This window comes from Peromyscus maniculatus, chromosome 11 (assembly GCF_049852395.1).
Source record: "Peromyscus maniculatus bairdii isolate BWxNUB_F1_BW_parent chromosome 11, HU_Pman_BW_mat_3.1, whole genome shotgun sequence".
Classification (NCBI taxonomy): domain Eukaryota; kingdom Metazoa; phylum Chordata; class Mammalia; order Rodentia; family Cricetidae; genus Peromyscus; species Peromyscus maniculatus.
The window spans coordinates 59,590,562-59,609,144 of NC_134862.1; the positions used below are offsets into that span (position 1 = coordinate 59,590,562).

General features: G+C 40.3%; 1 protein-coding gene across 3 annotated transcripts in view; it reads right to left on the reverse strand.

The window, feature by feature from the left end:
• Hmcn1 (hemicentin 1) overlaps positions 1 to 18,583 on the reverse strand; it is a 440,991-nt gene that overhangs the window by 47,311 nt on the left and 375,097 nt on the right. For all 3 annotated transcript variants that reach the window (XM_076547592.1, XM_076547591.1, XM_076547593.1), the window contains 9 exons: positions 18,145 to 18,252; positions 17,426 to 17,563; positions 17,165 to 17,299; positions 13,170 to 13,439; positions 8,815 to 9,005; positions 5,748 to 5,961; positions 3,421 to 3,555; positions 2,530 to 2,720; positions 533 to 614 (listed from right to left, as the gene is read on the reverse strand). In XM_076547592.1, the coding sequence (XP_076403707.1) occupies positions 533 to 614; positions 2,530 to 2,720; positions 3,421 to 3,555; positions 5,748 to 5,961; positions 8,815 to 9,005; positions 13,170 to 13,439; positions 17,165 to 17,299; positions 17,426 to 17,563; positions 18,145 to 18,252 (1,464 nt within the window). The remainder of the gene's footprint in view (positions 1 to 532; positions 615 to 2,529; positions 2,721 to 3,420; positions 3,556 to 5,747; positions 5,962 to 8,814; positions 9,006 to 13,169; positions 13,440 to 17,164; positions 17,300 to 17,425; positions 17,564 to 18,144; positions 18,253 to 18,583) is intronic.

Here is an 18,583-nt window from a genome sequence, read left to right on the forward strand (position 1 = left end):
CATTCCCTGAGGGACTCCACGAAGAATAAAGAATCCCACTCAGAATACACAGCTATTTCATGGAAGACGGCTGCCAATCTGCCTGGAAGCCCTCTTGAGCTCCTTTAAATTACTCTTTATTTTTAATACACATGTTTCCTTTTATTGAGGATAGATTTATTTCTCCCACAATGTATTTAGTACATATTTTAAAAGCATGCAAAATGATCTCTTTGTACGCACGAGGCAAGAGTGTAGTGAACCACAGAGAGTACTCCCTGTTGTCGAAGGTTTGACACCAGGACACTGTGACTGTATTACCAACTGTGGGTGTCAGCCAGAAGCAGAAAAGGAGTCTACAGAAGTATATTGGTATAATGGCTCCCGACCACTGCTCCATTCTCATCAGAAAAGGAAACTAGACACACTGTGAAAGTTCCTGCTCAAGGAACATGTTACGGGTTTAAAGGAAATGGCCCTTCTCCATTAGGCAACATTCCCGCTGTTGTGTTTGCGGGAGACGGACGGACGACGGACGGGCGCAACAGCTTACTTTGCAGAGTCAGGCTCATGCTGCGCTCCACCACCCCGGCCTCATTGGCGGCTACGCACGTGTAGTCCCCGGCGTCTTCATTCTATGGAAACAAGTGTGCTTATGAGAACAGGGGTCTGCAGGGCTCATCGCTTTTTTAGTGCAGTAGCTCATGTGGAATTTCAGTTTCGGGAAAGCATTTTAATGGAAATAGAAAACCTCACCTATGTCTAAGGTTGAAAAATGAGAAGAGGAGGAATGGGGGAACAAAAAGGAAATTCCAAAATTAATTTTTTTCATATGATAGTGAGTCCCAGGAAATCAAAGTAAAAATAGCACCATTTTATAACCACCTCTTTAAAATTATGAAAGGAAAAGTATAGCTGCTATGATTATGGCCATCTTAAAGTCCATAAAGTCCATCTTAAACCAGCCAGTACAAATGAACCAATACTTAGTTCCTTCTAGCTGGAGGTTTTGGAAATGTATCAAGCTGGGTTCCTAGGGAGTTTGAAATTAAGGAAAGTGAAAAATGAATTTACTCATCATAATAAATTACAGACTTCCATAAATTTATGCATATATGATACAGAAAATATATACTACATGATTTTACTTATTTATAGTACCATATATGTGCTTAGTGTGAAGTTTCAATATATTATACATATGGAGGTTTCTAGTAGGCAGCTAGAAATAGGACTTGGAGGTCTTAGGGCCGAGGCTACATATTTAGGACCATGGAGTTGTATAATTAAAAGACTTTGCAAGAACATTAGCAATGGTATTCAAAGAGTTCCCAAAGTTTGAGAAACAGTAATAGTTGTGTAGGAGGAAAGAAAAGACACCAATGAAGAAAATTGAGACTTAATATGACGTCAATTAAGATGAAAAAAAAAATCTCAAAACTTAAGTATCAACCAATAACAGCTAACATTTAAAAATAAGGAAAATAAAGCCTGGGAAAGGCCCACTGGATTAGGTAATGGTGTATTTTAATTGTTCTTTTAGTTAAGAATGAAAGCAGCTAAGAGAGCTCACCAGGTGTGAGTAAATGAACTGTTTGTACTCGAGTTAAGAAATATTTAGATGAATCGCTCTTTATACTCTTTTCCTGAATAACAAAGCACCAGCAAAGCCTTGTATATTTATTAGTTTCCTGATGAAATTTATTCTATAATTTACCTATAAACCACGTTTATAAATTTTTGATCTTCTTGTTCTAAAATAGATTTGAGAAGTTTATCTCCTAACATTAAATAATAGATCAGTGATTGGGGAAAAAGCAACTAAATTATCTTATTGCCCATACTTATTTGAAAGAACAACAGTCTCACATTATATTATTGTTTCAAAAGAATTTAGTTACTGGATGAAATAATGTTACACGTACAACAGAACACGGTTCAGCCGTAATGAAGTCTGGAATCCTGTCATTTGTGACAAGACCGATGGAACTGGAAATCATTATGATAAGCGACACACATCAGGCACAGAAAACTAAGTCCCGTGTGATCACACTCACAGAGGAAATATAAAAAGTCAAGAGGCAACTGGTGATCACCAGAGGCTGGGGGAGTGGGGAGGAGGAGGGAACCATGGCAAAACCATCATCAATGGGTTACTTGGCTATGGTTAGTAAACGTGGAAGATTCTGGTGTTTTGTTGCACAGTAAGGTAAATGCAGATAAAAACAGAAAGCTAAAAGAAAGGGGTTTGAAGGTCTCCATCATAACATTTGATAAATGTTTAATTTGATTAAAACATCCCACAGTGTACACAGATTGAAACACGTCATGCTATACTAATTATTGGGTACATTTTAGGCTTACTTATATCAGTTAGAACATACATTTAAATATTTAATTTTAATGAACAAATTAAAAGGAGGAATACACTAGCTGAGACTTCATGATGTGCAGAGGCCTGCAGAAGAGAAAGTTTTCCCATCTACAAAGGGTATTGATTGACAAAGACACAGCAATGCAGATAGCGTCAACATCTCCAGTGAAACTTACCACGGTACCATAGATGGCCAAGGAACCATTACCCAGTTGTCGGATCCTGTGGCTAATTTCTATGTCCGCACCCTTCCGGCTCCACTGGATAGTTGGGGCGGGGTCTCCTCTCACCTCGCAGTTTAGGATTGCGTTACCACCAAGTGGTTCAATCCAGTTAGATGGGTAATCACCTTTGAAGACTGGAGGCTCTGGGAAACACCATAAGAAGGGCAGGAAGGAGAAGCTGGTGCTGAGTTCCTGTGTGACTTTTGACTCACATAGACCTATAACTTAGCAATGAGGGGAAAGCCACTCTCAAATGTCCTGGGTTTTCCAGAACTATCACTCTTATTAATCCCCAGGTAGTATCGTCAGTTTCAGTCCTCATATGGGGACGACCCCACTTCATGTCAATGACCTCTTTGTTTACCTTTTTCTTAATTTGTGTGTGTTGTGCATGTGTAGAGGAGCTCTTGTGGCTGTCTGTGTGTGTGTGTGTGTGTGTGTGTGTGTGTGTGTGTGTGTGTGTGTGTGTAGCCCAAATTTGACACTATGGGTCTTCCTCAATCACTCTCCACTTTATTTATTGAGGTAGAAGCTCCTTCTTAACCTGGAACTCACCAATCCCAGCTAGACTATCTAGCCAGCTTTCCTCCTGATCTCTTGTCTGTCTCCTGAGTGCTGGGTTTGTACGTGGCTGACACATCTGCTTGGGTTTTACATGGATTCTGGGTATCCAAACTCGCATTCTAATGCTTGAAGCATAAGCACCCTACCCACAGGACCATCTCCCCAGCAACTCTCTACCAGCACCTCCCTAACTGCAGTCACGTTGTGTTACTTCATAGCGAGGAAACAAACTTTCCTTATGAATAAATGACAAAGGGACCACAGAACACTTTTACCTACCTTTCACATACACAAACCCAATCGCTTTCACAAAGCCAACGCTGTTCTCCGCTGTACACACGTAAGTGCCTGAGTCCTCCGTTGACACCTTTTCAATAACAAGTTCACTGTGTCCATTGACACTGTCGAAGTGGGCTGAGGAAACAGATTAGAAAACAACACAGATCCCTCTCAGTGACCTAGGAAAATGTCACAGCAGCATAATATTTTTCAGGTTAGATTTATGAGCGAGTCAGCCATTGAACCGTAACCGGACAAGAGAGCCCTTACCACAGACCTCACCTGGAGCTGTTTACTATGTCTATAGACACTCATTTGAAGAACCCAAACAGCCCACGGAACAGGAAAAGAGAATGAAAACAAACATCTCTCAAGAGTATTTTATAGCGTTCCTTTCATCTCTGCCTGTTGCTTAAAGCAGGCTCATGATGGCTCTGAGTTTCAAAAGCCCTTCCTTCAGAAATATGGCATTTTCCATTCCATTTATCTCACCACCAGTTTTCTTCCCAAACAATTTACATCAACGATGGGCACACCTTTTCGGCTGTAATTCAACTGACTTGGCAGGTTGTAGGGAAACCATGAAAATAGATCCCTGGTAGGTAACAACAACATGATGATCAAATCTAAAATAACTTAAACTTCCCCATAAATCATAAATGTTGAGGATGTAAAATTTACAAAGCAGCTATAATATTCAGATGAGAACTTTTTTTTTTTTTTTTTTTTTTTTTTTTTTTTTTTTTTGGTTTTTCGAGACAGGGTTTCTCTGTGTAGCTTTGCGCCTTTCCTGGAACTCACTTGGTAGCCCAGGCTGGCCTCGAACTCACAGAGATCCACCTGGCTCTGCCTCCCGAGTGCTGGGATTAAAGGCGTGCGCCACCACCGCCCGGCTTCAGATGAGAACTTAATATGAGCATGCTCATCTTAAAACAACTAATACTAAATATACTGCCGCCTGATTATGTATGGCTACTTTGTATGCATTCTCTCACTTACTTTTAAAGAGCTCATTCAACCATATTAAGCAGCAATTAAGCTCACAAATGTAAACACCAGAATTAGCATTTGCCTTTAGAAAGGAGTTCTGATTTTTAGACACTGCTTTCCTTTATCAAGGTATATGTTATTACGAAGATGATACAGTTGATGAATTTCAATCATTCACACAACTCATTATCACAGAAAAATCTCAAGCTGTTACTGCTCCTCTAGTAAGGTATTTGGTAGATGCAAGTCCGAACTCTGAGGACTGGCCAACCACTCATTACTGATAGTATCTTTATACTCATTATTGATAGCATCTTCTGTGATGAAATCAAACAAGTAACAGCAATGAAAAGAAAGTATGAATTTGAAAGAGAACAAGAAGAGGTCTAGGGGAGGATTTAGAGGGAGGAAAGTGAGGGGAGAAATGATGTAATTATACTGTAATCTCAAAAATAAAATAAAATAACCCACACAAGTAAATAGACATGTGTCTTCCAGGGATGAGTGTTGTGGGGTTAGGCTCTAACTTAACACTCAGAATACACGGTGGCTAGACATTTGCCGCGTCAACTAACCTCTTCTTTTCTGAGGTTTATTCACCCAGTGAGAAGTACTGTGTTCTGTAAGATAAGTGAATTGTGAGCCGGGCAGTGGTGGCGCACGCCTTTAATCCCAGCACTCGGGAGGCAGAGGCAGGGGGATCTCTGTGAGTTCGAGGCCAGTATGGCCTACAGAGGAGTTCCAGGACAGCTAGGCCTACACAGAGAAACCCTGTCTTCAATTTTTTTTTTTTTTAAATAGTGCATTCGTAAGTCTGTAGCAGCAACTTCATAACTTGCTGATAAGCATGTCAGGGGGTCCGTCAGAATCAAGTTTAGATGCCTAAGATTCAATATTGTCTCCTTTTGGGGAGAGAGTTTTGTTGTTGTTGTCAAAAGTTTAGCTTGTATCACAGAATATATAGTCTTGTGATCCAATTATCTTTTCAAAAGAATGAGCAGTGCATCTGTGCTGAGAAAAAGCATATAATTTTACAGAATCTATTTGCTTTTTTTTTTGCTCTATTTATTTGCTTTATTTAGTGATAACATCTCCTATAGCACAGGCTGGCCTCTAGCTCACCAAGTAGCTGAAGATGACCTTGAACTCCTGATTTTCCTGCCTCTACCTCTCAAGTGTAGGGATTGCAGGTGTTTAACAACTTCCAACCATGTCACAGGACAGAAAGAGTCAACTCTGTACCTGTGACTCCTCAGTGACCTCTAAGAGGATGTAGAGACTGGACCACACTGCTGAATGGATGCAAACATTCAACTATGAAGAATTAAATCACCAACCTGGAATAATATTGTTGTTGAAGGTCCATGTTAGTTTGGGCAATGGGACGCCAGTGGCTTTACAACTTAACCTCAGCTGTTCGCCTTTATTTAATGACAGGTCTCCAGGAAGTTCAGTAAAAGTGGGAAGGGAATGAACCGTCAGTGTCACAGTACGTGTGTCTTCACCAGCAACATTGTTAGCCACGCATGTGTAGGTACCAGAATCCTCCAGCTAAATAAACAAAAGTTTTTCCAAGTGTTAATATATTACAACCTCCTACACAAAATTTCAGCACTTGTTCCCCAAGGAGCACATTTACCTAATGGCAATTTAAATTTCCATCTTTCAGTATAAACCATCAAGTTAGATTTTTGCATCCTGTGATTTAAAATGTATGGGTTTAAGCATAAAGCCCATGCCACACAGAACTAGAACAACCATGTCATAAGATCTTAGGAAACACCACAGGGAGGTTGAGGATTTAGCTCAGTGGTAGAGGGCTTGCCTAGCAAGCGCAAGGCCCTGGGTTTGGTCCTCAGCTCCAGGGGGGGGGAGGCGGTGGGGTGGGGGGGGCGGGGAGGGAGGAAGAATACACCACAAGGTCTGCTGTTCTGCAATGTTCTGAAGGGCAAAGAACTTCTAAGGTTGTTGGCATCTTGACAACACAGTGGGCCTTCTGGGTGATATGATCAGAGACCCAAACCATCTGAGGACATGGTGGGATGAAGGCCAATGTTCCCTGTAATTCTGGAGCCTCCCTTGCTGAGTCCCATGGTCAACTTCATCACTCACTGTACTTGACATACTGGCAGTACTGAATCCAAGTTTGAGTGCCTTCACTTGGGTATCACTGATAGCTTCCCAGCTAACACTCTCTCCATCCATTGTTGTGGTTTCCCCTCAACATCAATGCCTTCACATTGACTTCTGAGGGACTCAGTCTTTAATCCTCTTCTAGTCTCTTTCTGCACCCAGACCCTTGAGGATCTCATCTAGTATCGTGGCTTTAAACACCACTTACATGCTGGCAATTCCCAGTGTCTCAAACCCAGATTTTATTTCAAAAATTCTAATAAACAGTGAATTTGTTCTGACTTCTGCTTGGACAACTAGTGGATATCGGATGGCCGCAGGTGCAATGGGAGAGACCAGGGAACTGACATTGCTCCCTTTCTTGTCACTTACAGCCATTTGCGTTTTCCCTGAAGGCTGTTTTAGCTTCCTGTGGCTTAGACTTGTAGACTCGTGTGTTTGGGTCCTCCTTGGTTTTCACCTTCTTCCACACCAACGAAAATCTCTCCTGATGTGTTGATTTCAAAGCATGTGTGGAACCCAAACTTCTCACTCTGCTAACACTCAGCGATGAGTTCTGCCATCTGACTTCTGACCCTCTTCCCCACATCTTTCTGCTTCTAACCCTGCATCCTTACTGTTCCTTTTCATCATGATGGCTGTGCTGGCTAGCTTTCTGTCAACTTGACACAAGCTAGAGTCCTCTGAAAGGGGGGGATCTCAATTGAGAAAATGCCACAGAAGATCCAGATGTAGAGCATTTTCTTAATTAGGAATTGGCTGGGGGAGGGATGAGCCTATTCCAGTGGTGCCAATCCCGGCCTGGTGGTCTTGGATTCTATAAGCAAGCAGTCTGAGCAAGTTATGGTGAGGGAGCCAAGTAAGCAGCTCCCCTCCACAGCCTCTGCATCAGCTCCTGCCTCCAGATTCTGGTCCTGCTTGAGTTCCTGTATTGACTTCCTTGGAAGATGAACAGTGATGTGGAAGCATAAGCCAAATAAACGCTCCTCAGTGTGCTTTGGTCATGGTGTTTCATCACAGCAATAGTAACTCTGATCAAGACAATGACTGAGTCTAATTCTTGAGAAACATAGAGGAAATAATATCATTCACTTACTGGAACCTGAAAGGAATTCTGACTTTCACTATGAGTAGGAAGAATCCTTGTTCATTATCTCCACGATGGTACCTGGTGTGGCCTCCATTTTTCTCTGATTCCTTTTCTCATGTTTTTACTGGCTGCCAGTTTCTCAAACGTACCTAGCTCATTCTCACTTAAGTTCCTTGATGTTTCTCAGTGCCTAAATAAACCAAGTTGCTCAAAGAGAAGGTGCTTAATAAATATGAGATGAGTTGGTTGAATGTTTCTAAATGGACTGAGGTTATGTAAATATTACTGATTATTTTACTGTGGTCTAAAATATTAAGATTTTATACCAAAGAATTAGAAATAAAATATTTATCATCATTCAGTATAGAAACAGTTGAAGTTTGGTTGCATGCCTTTTTTTTTTCAATGAAAACTTAACACATACCACAAACTGTCCCAGGTTGTGTGAATTAAAGTTAAAAATCTGTGATTATGGAAATAAAGTATTAAAACATCTAGTTCTTGTATATCATTTCGAAAAAGAATTCCACATATTACTCAAGTCTCCCATCCGCTATGTATAAGATGCCTTATTGATGGGGTCCTTTCAATGTATCTGAGGCACTGTCTCATAGGTTTTAAACCTTTTTCCCTCCAGGCCTCCAAGAGTGATTGCATCCAAGAGCAGATTTCTTGAGTACAACCATACTGGAGGTCAAGTTTTTTCCGAATAATGGCTACTGTTCTAGAGACCCCAAACAGGATGCCGAGGGCATTAAACATCTTATTTGCATAGCTCCATAGAATTTCCATTTTGTAAGTCAATTATTAGAAAAGGTTATTTAAAAACCCTTTCTTGGCATTTTCTTCATCATACCTCAGACATCTACAGGAGTGTCTACTGTCACATCCTCTTGACACAGTTATAAGCACCAAGAACAGCACAACCACTTAGAATTTTCCCACAAAAACAAAACAATCATTTTAGGAGAAGGCCACTTATTGGTTTCAGTTCTTTTGTTAAATACACTTCTTATTTTAAGGATATAAGACAAAATGTAAGAAAAATTAGTCTTATGTTGAATTTATAGGTGCATTTCCTTTCAGTATTAAAGGAAAAACTTCTGAGCTAAATTGAGAAAAAGAAGGAGGTAAATTAATCACTTGGCTCTATTGCATGTATTCACATCCATTAAACTTACCACAGCGTTTTCCAAGATGAGCTCTCCATATGGCTGGGCAGTGTATTTCCCTAACAAGTTGGCTATAAGAACACTGTCTTTTTCCCAGCGAATTGCAGGTGTGGGGATTCCATCAGCAACACACGGAAGAACAGCTTGGGAGTTCTCATTGACTGTGTAGTGTACTTCTGTACTTTGGATCCTAGGAGGTACTATGAAGAATTTAAAGATAGTCATCCAGGAAACTGCGCTCACACTAAAAATCAACACATAAAACACCCCTTTGAGGGTGACTTTGCTAGGAATATGACAAAAGCAGAAAACTATGAAATAGTTTATTGTTGTATGAAAGCAACAAGTTCTTAAATAATATTTCTTATTTATTCTTTGTTCATAGTAGCATTATTCATAACATCTAGAACCTGGAGACAACCTAGATGCCCTCAACTGAAGAATGGATAAAGAAAATGTGGTACATTTACACAATGGAGTATTACTCAGCTATAAAAAACAATGACATCATGAAATTTGCAGGCAAATGGATGGAACTAGAAAATATCATCTGGAATGAGGTAACCCAGACTCAGAAAGACAAACCTGGTATGTACTCACTCATAAGTGGATAGTAGTTGTAAAGTAAAGGATAATCAGACTACAACCCACAGCTCCAGAGAAGCTAGGAAGGAGGACCCTAAGAGGGATGCATGGATCACCTTGGGAAGGGGAAACAGAGGAGATCTCCATGAGTAAACTGGGGATGGGGGGCAATAAAGAAGAGGGGACAGGGGATGAGAACATGAGGGAATGGGATGGTTAAGCTGGGGGAGGGATGAAGTGGGAGAGCAATGAAAGAGATACCTTGATAGAGGGAGACATTATCGGGTAAGGGAGAAACCTGGTGCTAGGGAAATTCCCAGGAATCCACAAGGATGACCCCAGATTAGACTACTAGCAGTAGTGGAGAGGGTGCCTGAACTGGCCTACCCTGGAAATCAGATTGGTGAATACCCTAAACTGTCATCCAGTAACTGATGGAAGCAGATGCAGAGATCCACAACCAAACACCAGGCTGAGCTCTGGGAGTCTGGTTGAAGAGAGGGAAGAGGGATTATATGAGCAAGAGGAGTCAAGATCATGATGGGGAAACCTACAGAGACAATTGAGATGGCTCAGGGGTTAAGAGCACTGACTGCTCTTCTAGAGGACCCGGGTTCAATTCCCAGCACCCACGTGGCAGCTCACAACTGTCTGTAACTCCTGTTTCAGAGATCTGACACCCTCACACATGCAGGCAAAACACCAATGTACATAAAATAAAAATAAATAATTAAAAAAAAAGAAAAGAAAAAGTGACAATTGAACTAAGCTCATAGGAACTCATGAACTTTAGACCAAGAGCTGTGAACTTGCATGGGACTGAACCATACCCTCTGCATATGGGAGACAGTTGTGTAGCTGGGTGTGTTTGAGGATTCCCTAGCAGTGGGATCAGGATCTATCCCTAGTACATGAGCTGGCTTTCTGAATCCCATTACTTATGGTCAGACACCTTGCTCACCCTTGATGCAGGGGGGAGGGGATTGGTCCTGCCTCAACAGAATGTTCTAGGCTTTGCTGTCCCCCCATGAGAGCCCTTACCCTTTTGGAGGAAGGAATGAGAGGGTGGGCCAGGGGAGGAGGCGAGGGGTAGGAGCAGGAGGAGAAATGAGAGGGGGATCTGTGGTTGGTATGTAAAATGAATAAAATTTTTCTTAAATTAAAAAAAAGGAAATTTTGGGCCGGGCGGTGGTGGCGCACGCCTTTAATCCCAGCACTCGGGAGGCAGAGCCAGGCGGATCTCTGTGAGTTCGAGGCCAGCCTGGTCTCTAAAGCGAGTTCCAGGAAAGGCGCAAAGCTACACAGAGAAACCCTGTCTCGAAAAACCAAAAAAAAAAAAAAAAAAAAAGGAAATTTCATACATGCATACAATGTATCTTAATTGGGTCCATTCTTCACCCCCTGTACAACTCCTTCCAAAATTTCCCCAGCACATCTCCCTCCAAACTTTATGTTCTTTTTATTTCCTTTTATTGAATCAATTTTTTTCACATAATATATCTTGATTATGGTTTCCCCTCCCTCTACTCCTTCCAGGTCCTCCTCACCTCCCTTCCCATCTGAACTCACTCCCTTTCTGTCTCTCATTAGAAAATAAACAGTACTCTAAGAGGTAAAATAAAATAAAATACAAAGATAAAACAAAAATGAACACATCAGAATTGGACAAAACAAACTAACAAAAGGAAAAAAGCATAAGAGAGTCAGAGACCCACTCATTCACACACTCAGGAATCCCAAAAAACCCACTAAACTGGAAGCCGGAATATATATGCAGACGACCTAGTGTACACCCATACAGGCTGTGTGCATGCTGCCTCAGTCTCTGTGAGTTTATATTTAAAACGTCTTGTTTTCTTGGTGACCTCCATCCCCTCTGGCTCTTACACTCTTGTTTATCTATCTATCTATCTATCTATCTATCTATCTATCTATCTGTCTGTCTGTCTGTCTGTCTGTCTGTCTGTCTGTCTGTCTGTCTGTCTATCTATCTAATTCATCTAACTATTATTTTTTAACTCACTGAGTTCATGACTGCTGCCCATGAGTGTGTGGATGTGGGGACATGGACATTCACTGGGGCATGGACAACCCACCACTGGGCACCCCACCCAAGAAAATTAACTTCCTCTCCCAGCAGCCATCAACTGCTAATGGCTCCTCATCTGGGGGCAGGGCTTAGTAGTTGTTTCTCACCCATGCTAGAATTTTAACTGGTTTTATCTTGTGCAGGTCATTCACTATTTGATTTTAAAATTATGTTTTATTTATTCTTTGGGAATCTTGTGCAGTACATTTCAATCATATTCACCCTCCTTTTCCAACTCATCTTAGATTCTCTCCTACCTGTCTACCCATCCAATTTCATGCTCTCTCCTACCTAAAAAAATAAAACAAATCAAAACTAAGAAGAATAACAGCAAGAAGAACAACTTCATGGAGTCTAGTTTGTATTGGCTGAGTTCTTCTGGGTATGGGGCCTGCTCTGGTAGGGGCTACAGGTACATACTTGTTTATTTTTCCTGTTGTTTTATAAAACCGGGTCTCTTGTAGCACAAGTTGGTCTCAAACTCACTAGTAGTCAAGGATTTGAACTCTTGATTCCGTTGCCTAGGCTTTCAAGTGCTCGAATTTCAGGTCAGTGCTACCATACCTTGTTCATAGTAGGTTTCTTTTAGCTCTTTAATTGTTAGAAATAAAAAATTAAGGCTATGACTTTATAGGTGACATTAGCTTTGTACTTTTAATATCTAGGCCTCATTTTAGAAGCAGTTTATAAATAATTTGGAAAATAAACCACATATCAAACCTACTTGTTAGCTAGAAAAAGTGTTCTTTGTTTTTCAGTCACCTATGACTAGGGTTTTGGTTTTAATGGTTCGTTAAAAAATGTCTGCCCTTATTGTATACCTTGGTGCACAGGTATTAAGGCTTATATTTTAAAAATATATTAATGGTTTGTTGTTACCTGAAACATGAACAATTTTGATAAAATGTCTACAAATCTTTGGAAAGACCAACTTTTTTGCTTAAAGATTAAATGCATAAACCCTAGTTCAATAGATTAATTAAAAGTGAGAAAGTTAGTTGGAAAACTCATGAAAAATGATTTTTAACTTGAGTATATTACTTAATTAAAAAGAATTCTACATAAAATAATCATTCTTGCTATGAAGTTGAGGCAGAGTCAGATGTACTTGAAAAATATTTTACAAATTTTTAATAAAGTAAAAAACAAAAATTGCTTATTAAAAAAAGTTACTCCATCTCTCCAGCTCATCAATGCTGATTTTTAGATATTTTTTTATATATCTTAATACAAAGTAAAGAAAAAAGAACGTACAGTTGAATGTTGGTGCTACTTAAAAATAATGGATCAAATGAATTTTTAGTTCTTATAAGGTTCAAACTCCTGTATTATCTGGGTTGTATGCTGATTATTTTTGAGCTAAAATGACTTGAAGCTTCAAGAAGTGAAATGGAAGAGCCACAGAATGCACATAAGTCACCACATAAGTCAGACAACCCCAACAGTCGAAGCATGAAGGGGATGTCGGCCACACACTGATTTTCCTGGAAATGCTGATGTCATCTCTCACACAGATGTGTGCAGACACCAGCAAACACAGCTTATGGAACACAGACTTGAGAGTCAAACACACAGGCACTCTTCTCCACACACGCTCTGGTTTTGACTTCCATCACATTTGTTCTTGACAATCTTTTCTCATCGCCACAGTGATACAGCAGATGAAAATAAATCATGTTACACCACCTACCATGGACAGTGAGTGTGGTGCTCACGCTGCTGGATCCCGCCGCATTAGCTGCCATGCATGTGTACTGACCAGCATCATCAGGCTGAGCAAATGCTATCTGCAGAGCACCTGAGTTCAGGATGCGCTGGCGGATGGATTCGGCAAGTGCCTGCCCATCTTTATGCCAGGTAATGTCAGGTGGTGGGAAGCCCTCTGAGTCACACAGTAGGGAGACAGGTTTATCCACAGCAACAACATATTCCTTTTGATGGGAACTAATGGCTGGAGGAACTAAAAGACAGAAGGTTCAAACTGAGTGTACAAATTACCTCCTATGATCCTGCTGCTGTAAATTAACACTTCGAGGAAGCAAAGCCCCACATCGTCTATACGGTCAGAATAGAGCACTGCAGTTTAGTTTTGTCTGGAACATTAAAATTCATGAGCTTATTTCAGAAAACTGGTCTGTATAAACTAACAAATGTAGGCAGTAGTCAATTTTAAATGAGATAAGCATAGATTCATGAGGTTTTGGAAGCATCTCATTCAGAACAGTATTTCAGAGTCATGAGGGTCTAGAGAAGTATTTAAACATACACAAACTTCATGATTCACTTTGAGTACTTAAACTTCTAAAATGGACTCCTCAAGCCTTGTGAAATACTACACTGCTCAAAGATACTTTCACCCATGCATTTTTCAGAGAGCTGATTATGGTGCCTCAGCACAGTATAGTATTTACAAATGAATGCACAGATAAATGGATTATAGAAAATAACTGTATGGACATTTTTTCCCATTTCAGATCTGATAAGGATTTCTCTCCCAAGGATTTCCAACAACCAGTCACTGCTTAGGATTCTCTACCAAGACTTAAATCATCCACCGAAAAAAGACTCAGAATACTTACGAACGTCTGTGCTGAGTGCCTAGCATTTCCTGGCTGGATGTGTGCTTCCCACTACACACTCTATCTGCAAGGAGAACCCTATCCAGAATTTCCCAAGCCTCTGAGGTCTACAACTATCTCTTTCCATTTATGGGATGCTTCGTCTCCTCCAGCCTCCAACCAGACTTCCTCTGGCTCCTTTGTGTATTCTCCTTTATCAGAGTTCAAAGCAATGCACTGTCCCAGGACTTTGTCCTTAGCCTTCTCTGTCCATGCTCTCTCCTTAGGGTTGGATAACACTGACTGTATCTATGCTTTTATCTTACACTATACACCTTTCGTGAACTCTAATACTTAGTCAATGTGCTAGCTGGCATTTGCATCAGGGGTTTTAAAAGTTTCCTGCATCCAATGTGATTAAGCAGAAGCCATGACTTCCTTCTAGTGTTCCCTCATGGCACTTCCAGTCCCTCAAGCTCAAACTGGAAGCCCAGGAAACAAGTCTCTTCCATTCTTCAACTGCATCAGCAGTCTTTACACCTTCAAAGACATTTACACCTTCAAAGACATCTTTTTTTTTTTTTTTGGTTTTTTGAGACAGGGTTTCTCTGTGTAGCTTTGCGCCTTTCCTGGATCTCACTTGGTAGCCCAGGCTGGCCTCGAACTCAAGAGATCCGCCTGCCTCTGCCTCCCGAGTGCTGGGATTAAAGGCGTGCGCCACCAACGCCCGGCCAAGACATCTTTAATCAGTGATTTTTCCTAACTCTTGGGCAGTTCATAGCCTGCCTCCCTGTCTCATATCATGGTCCTTTGACTAGACAAATCTAACACTCTTCTAGCTCCATTATTTCCCATCCATTCTTTCCTGTCCTCAAAGGTATTTTCTACACAGCACCCAAAAATGTCTAGTCCACACCAAACCACAATCCTGGCTACACCCTTCCCATTGTGCAGAGAATGAAAACCAACTCCATTACAGTGTGTCTGGTCCTTCAACAATGGCCCTGCCTAGGTCTACTCTCCTTCATGCTTTTCTGTCCTATCCTTGCTTGCTAATGTCTGGTAACACCAGCATGGACACTTTAGCAAGATGGCTTGTCTTTATTCATTGTTGGTCTGTTATCTCACCCTTTACCCCAAAAAGTAGCCTCCTAACCACTGACCTAATAACATGGCCCAATTTATCTTATTTCCATTATTCATCATTTCAGTCTTTTGTTTTCTTTTGTACAGCACTGACCAGAATTAATCATCATTTCACTTATAAGTGGTTTATGTTTCCTTCTCTGCTCACACAACAAGCCTAAGAGAAGACATATGTCTGCAATGTTTAGTGTACTTCCAGTTATGGGTGTTGAATACACACTGGAAATGATGAAGAGATTAAGATTTCAAACAACAGGAATGTGAGCTTCATGTGTCTGTTAATTATCTATAGGAAAAACCACACTTGAGGAAATTCAGTATTAATTCATTTAAATTCAGTATCTTGAAACCTATTACCATTTTACTTCATATTCTAGAAAGTTCTCCATTCAAGATATAGAAATTATATCATGAAGCTGTCTCCCTCCCTCCTCTCTCTCTCTCTCTCTCTCTCTCTCTCTCTCTCTCTCTCTCTCTCTCTCTCTCTCTCACACACACACACACAAACACACACACACTAATACACAATCCCTGCTTTTTCATCAAGTTAGTTCAGTTGTGGTTGTGGTTATTAAAGTGGATATTACACATATTTCATAGTGTAACCAAAGTAGTAATGTAGAGCTTTATTATAATTTAAAAATTCTGTTATGATCATTTCTTTCTGTGTGCATGCACTCATATTACACAACTCATGTGTGGAGCTCAGAGAACAAATTGTGGGAATGAGTTTTCTCCTTCCATAATGTGCTCCAAGGCATCAAACTCAAGTCATCAGGCTTGGTGACAAGCACCTTTAATTCAGTGCCATCTCAATAGCTTCAGGTTGTTTTTATTGTTCAAAATCCTGTTAAAAGGACTAGATAAATGACCTTGATGGTTAAGGGCATTTGCTGCTCTTGCAGAGGACCAGAATTCAGTTCCCAGCACCCACATTGAACTGCTCACAAGTTTCTGTAACTCCTGGCTTCTGTAGGCATCAGTACTCATGTGCACATACCCACAGACAGACAAACAGACAGAGACAGACACACACACACACACACATACACACAAAAAAAATGAAATAAACCTAAAAACAATCTTACTGTATATGCTACCATGAACAAGAACAAACACATTTGTTCCACTTTCCTAGTAGATATATTGTAAGACCCTCAGTGGATGTCTGAAATGGATGATACTACAGAATTCCACACACACTATGTTTTCCATATATATATATATATATATATATATATATATATATATATGCTTATGACAAAGTTTAATTTGTAACTTGGGTGCAGTAAGAGGTTAATAATGGCCCAAGACAAAGTAGGACAATTGATACACCGCCTGGCTGTGGTCTTTTGATGTCCATTCTTTCTTAAAATGTCAGACTGTTCTTTAGCATTTTTCACTCACAGCAAATACCGTTCCGTTTGGGTGGCATATGTGAATGGTCAATACTACAACTTTTGTGGTTGAGGCTGCCTTGAAGTAAAAAACGGGGCCTAATCACAAGTGCTAACTCCTGTGACAGGCCATCTGATGCTGGGTGGGGAGACTCAGTTTATGAAGCAAGGATATACTAGTAAGACTTATATTTCACATCGAAGGGAATGTTTTATTGCACTCTTCAAAAGAATTGAAAACTTACAGGCTATTCCTTTCTAGGATATTCCATTTCATATTTAAAAACCACATTTAACTATGAGTAACTAAAGTCACAGAAAGCGAAGCCATAAGGAAGTGGCTATGGTATCCAGTAGAGTTTCATAGAAGTTTAAAAGCAGGATGGAGGTCCAAGTTTTCTCATACAGTGTGAAAAGAACATGTTATACAATCTATAGGAAGGTTCTAGGGGAAAAGGTAAGATACTACAATCTAAGAGTAAAGATAGCTGTGGGAAGGGGCAAGCATAATAATTACATATGAACTATTGGTAGATATCACTACACACATCTTTGAGGATAAAGAGGATGAATCATTCAAGTACCTTGTACATTCAGCTTGATTTTGCCCAAGGCTGTACCAGCAGGGTTCTGAGCCACACACATGTAAGTACCAGCATCCTCTCGAACAGCTCTGGAGATCTGCAAGCTGCCACTAGGAAGAACAGCAAGGCTTTTGCCTACACGATAGTCAAAAGCAGAGCAAAAAGAAATTTTATTTTCACTCTATAAAAAGTCATACAGATTTCTTTATTACAAAGCACTGAATATGCTGCAGTGATCTACATTAAAACCATGGTAGGTACCTGAGGCAATGACATTGATGCCTTCTTTTTGCCAAGTAATGAATGGACTGGGTATTCCTGTTGCTTCACATGGAAGTAAGATGGGGTTGTTTAGAATGACATCCAGTTCACTTGGCTGGGGCTGAATGACTGGAGGGTCTGCAAAAGACCACCAACAAAAAGAATAGCACTGCTTATTATAAAGCAGAATGGCCTGCTACAGTGAAGAGCACTAATGTGGTAAATCTGCAGTCCCCACACACCAGGGAGTTGATTGTGCAAGAGAAAATCTATGACTTGCCTTCTTATGATCTGCAGTCCCCACACACCAGGGAGCTGATTGTACAAGAGAAAATCTATGACTGGCCTTCTTACCTTCTTTCAATCCCACTATAGAGCAGCTGTAGTAAAAGAACTCTGACGGAAAAACCATTGTTGAAAGAGAACACAAAAACCAGAGAAGAAACACATTTTTTAGGTTGTTCTGTGTGGTTTGTCAACCATGTGTAATTTTCATCTATTGAGCAATATGTTTACATATTCCTAAGGCATTTCTATGACATAATACCATCTTTTAAAAATAAATGTGACTATAAAGTCACAAATAAATAATTATACCTACCTCAAAGATCAATAAACTTTTAGTGTGTGGTGCTTGGGGTAAGCCCCAGGCTTTGCACGTGCTAGAGAAGAACTCCACCCACCCAGCAAGATTTTAGTGAACAAACAACCTTCCGTACCTTGGACATGAAGGGTTACATGCCGGTGCGCTGATCCAGCTGCATTTCTAGCAAGACAAGTGTATCTTCCTGCATGGTTTATTTGGGTAGCAAATATCTCAATTGCTCCTGATAGGAAAAAGAGTGTTTTAATTTTTTCCTGTTTGTTTTTGTGACAGGGTTCACAAAACAAACCTGCTTCAGAGCCCAGACTATCCTGAAACTTTGTATGTAACCCAAGCTGGCCTGGAGCTTACTGTCTCTGGCCCCCCGCAGAAAAAAATTTAACACAGAGTGTATCTTTATTTTCCGAATTCAGTAAGTTATGTCTTTCTCGTGTTTCTTTTGAAGTCATAGCTTTATTGATGCACACTTTACTTATCAGAAAGGTCATCAAGTATACTATTTAATGAGGATTTTCTTTTTTAATATTTGCAGAGTTAATTAATGATAACAGCAA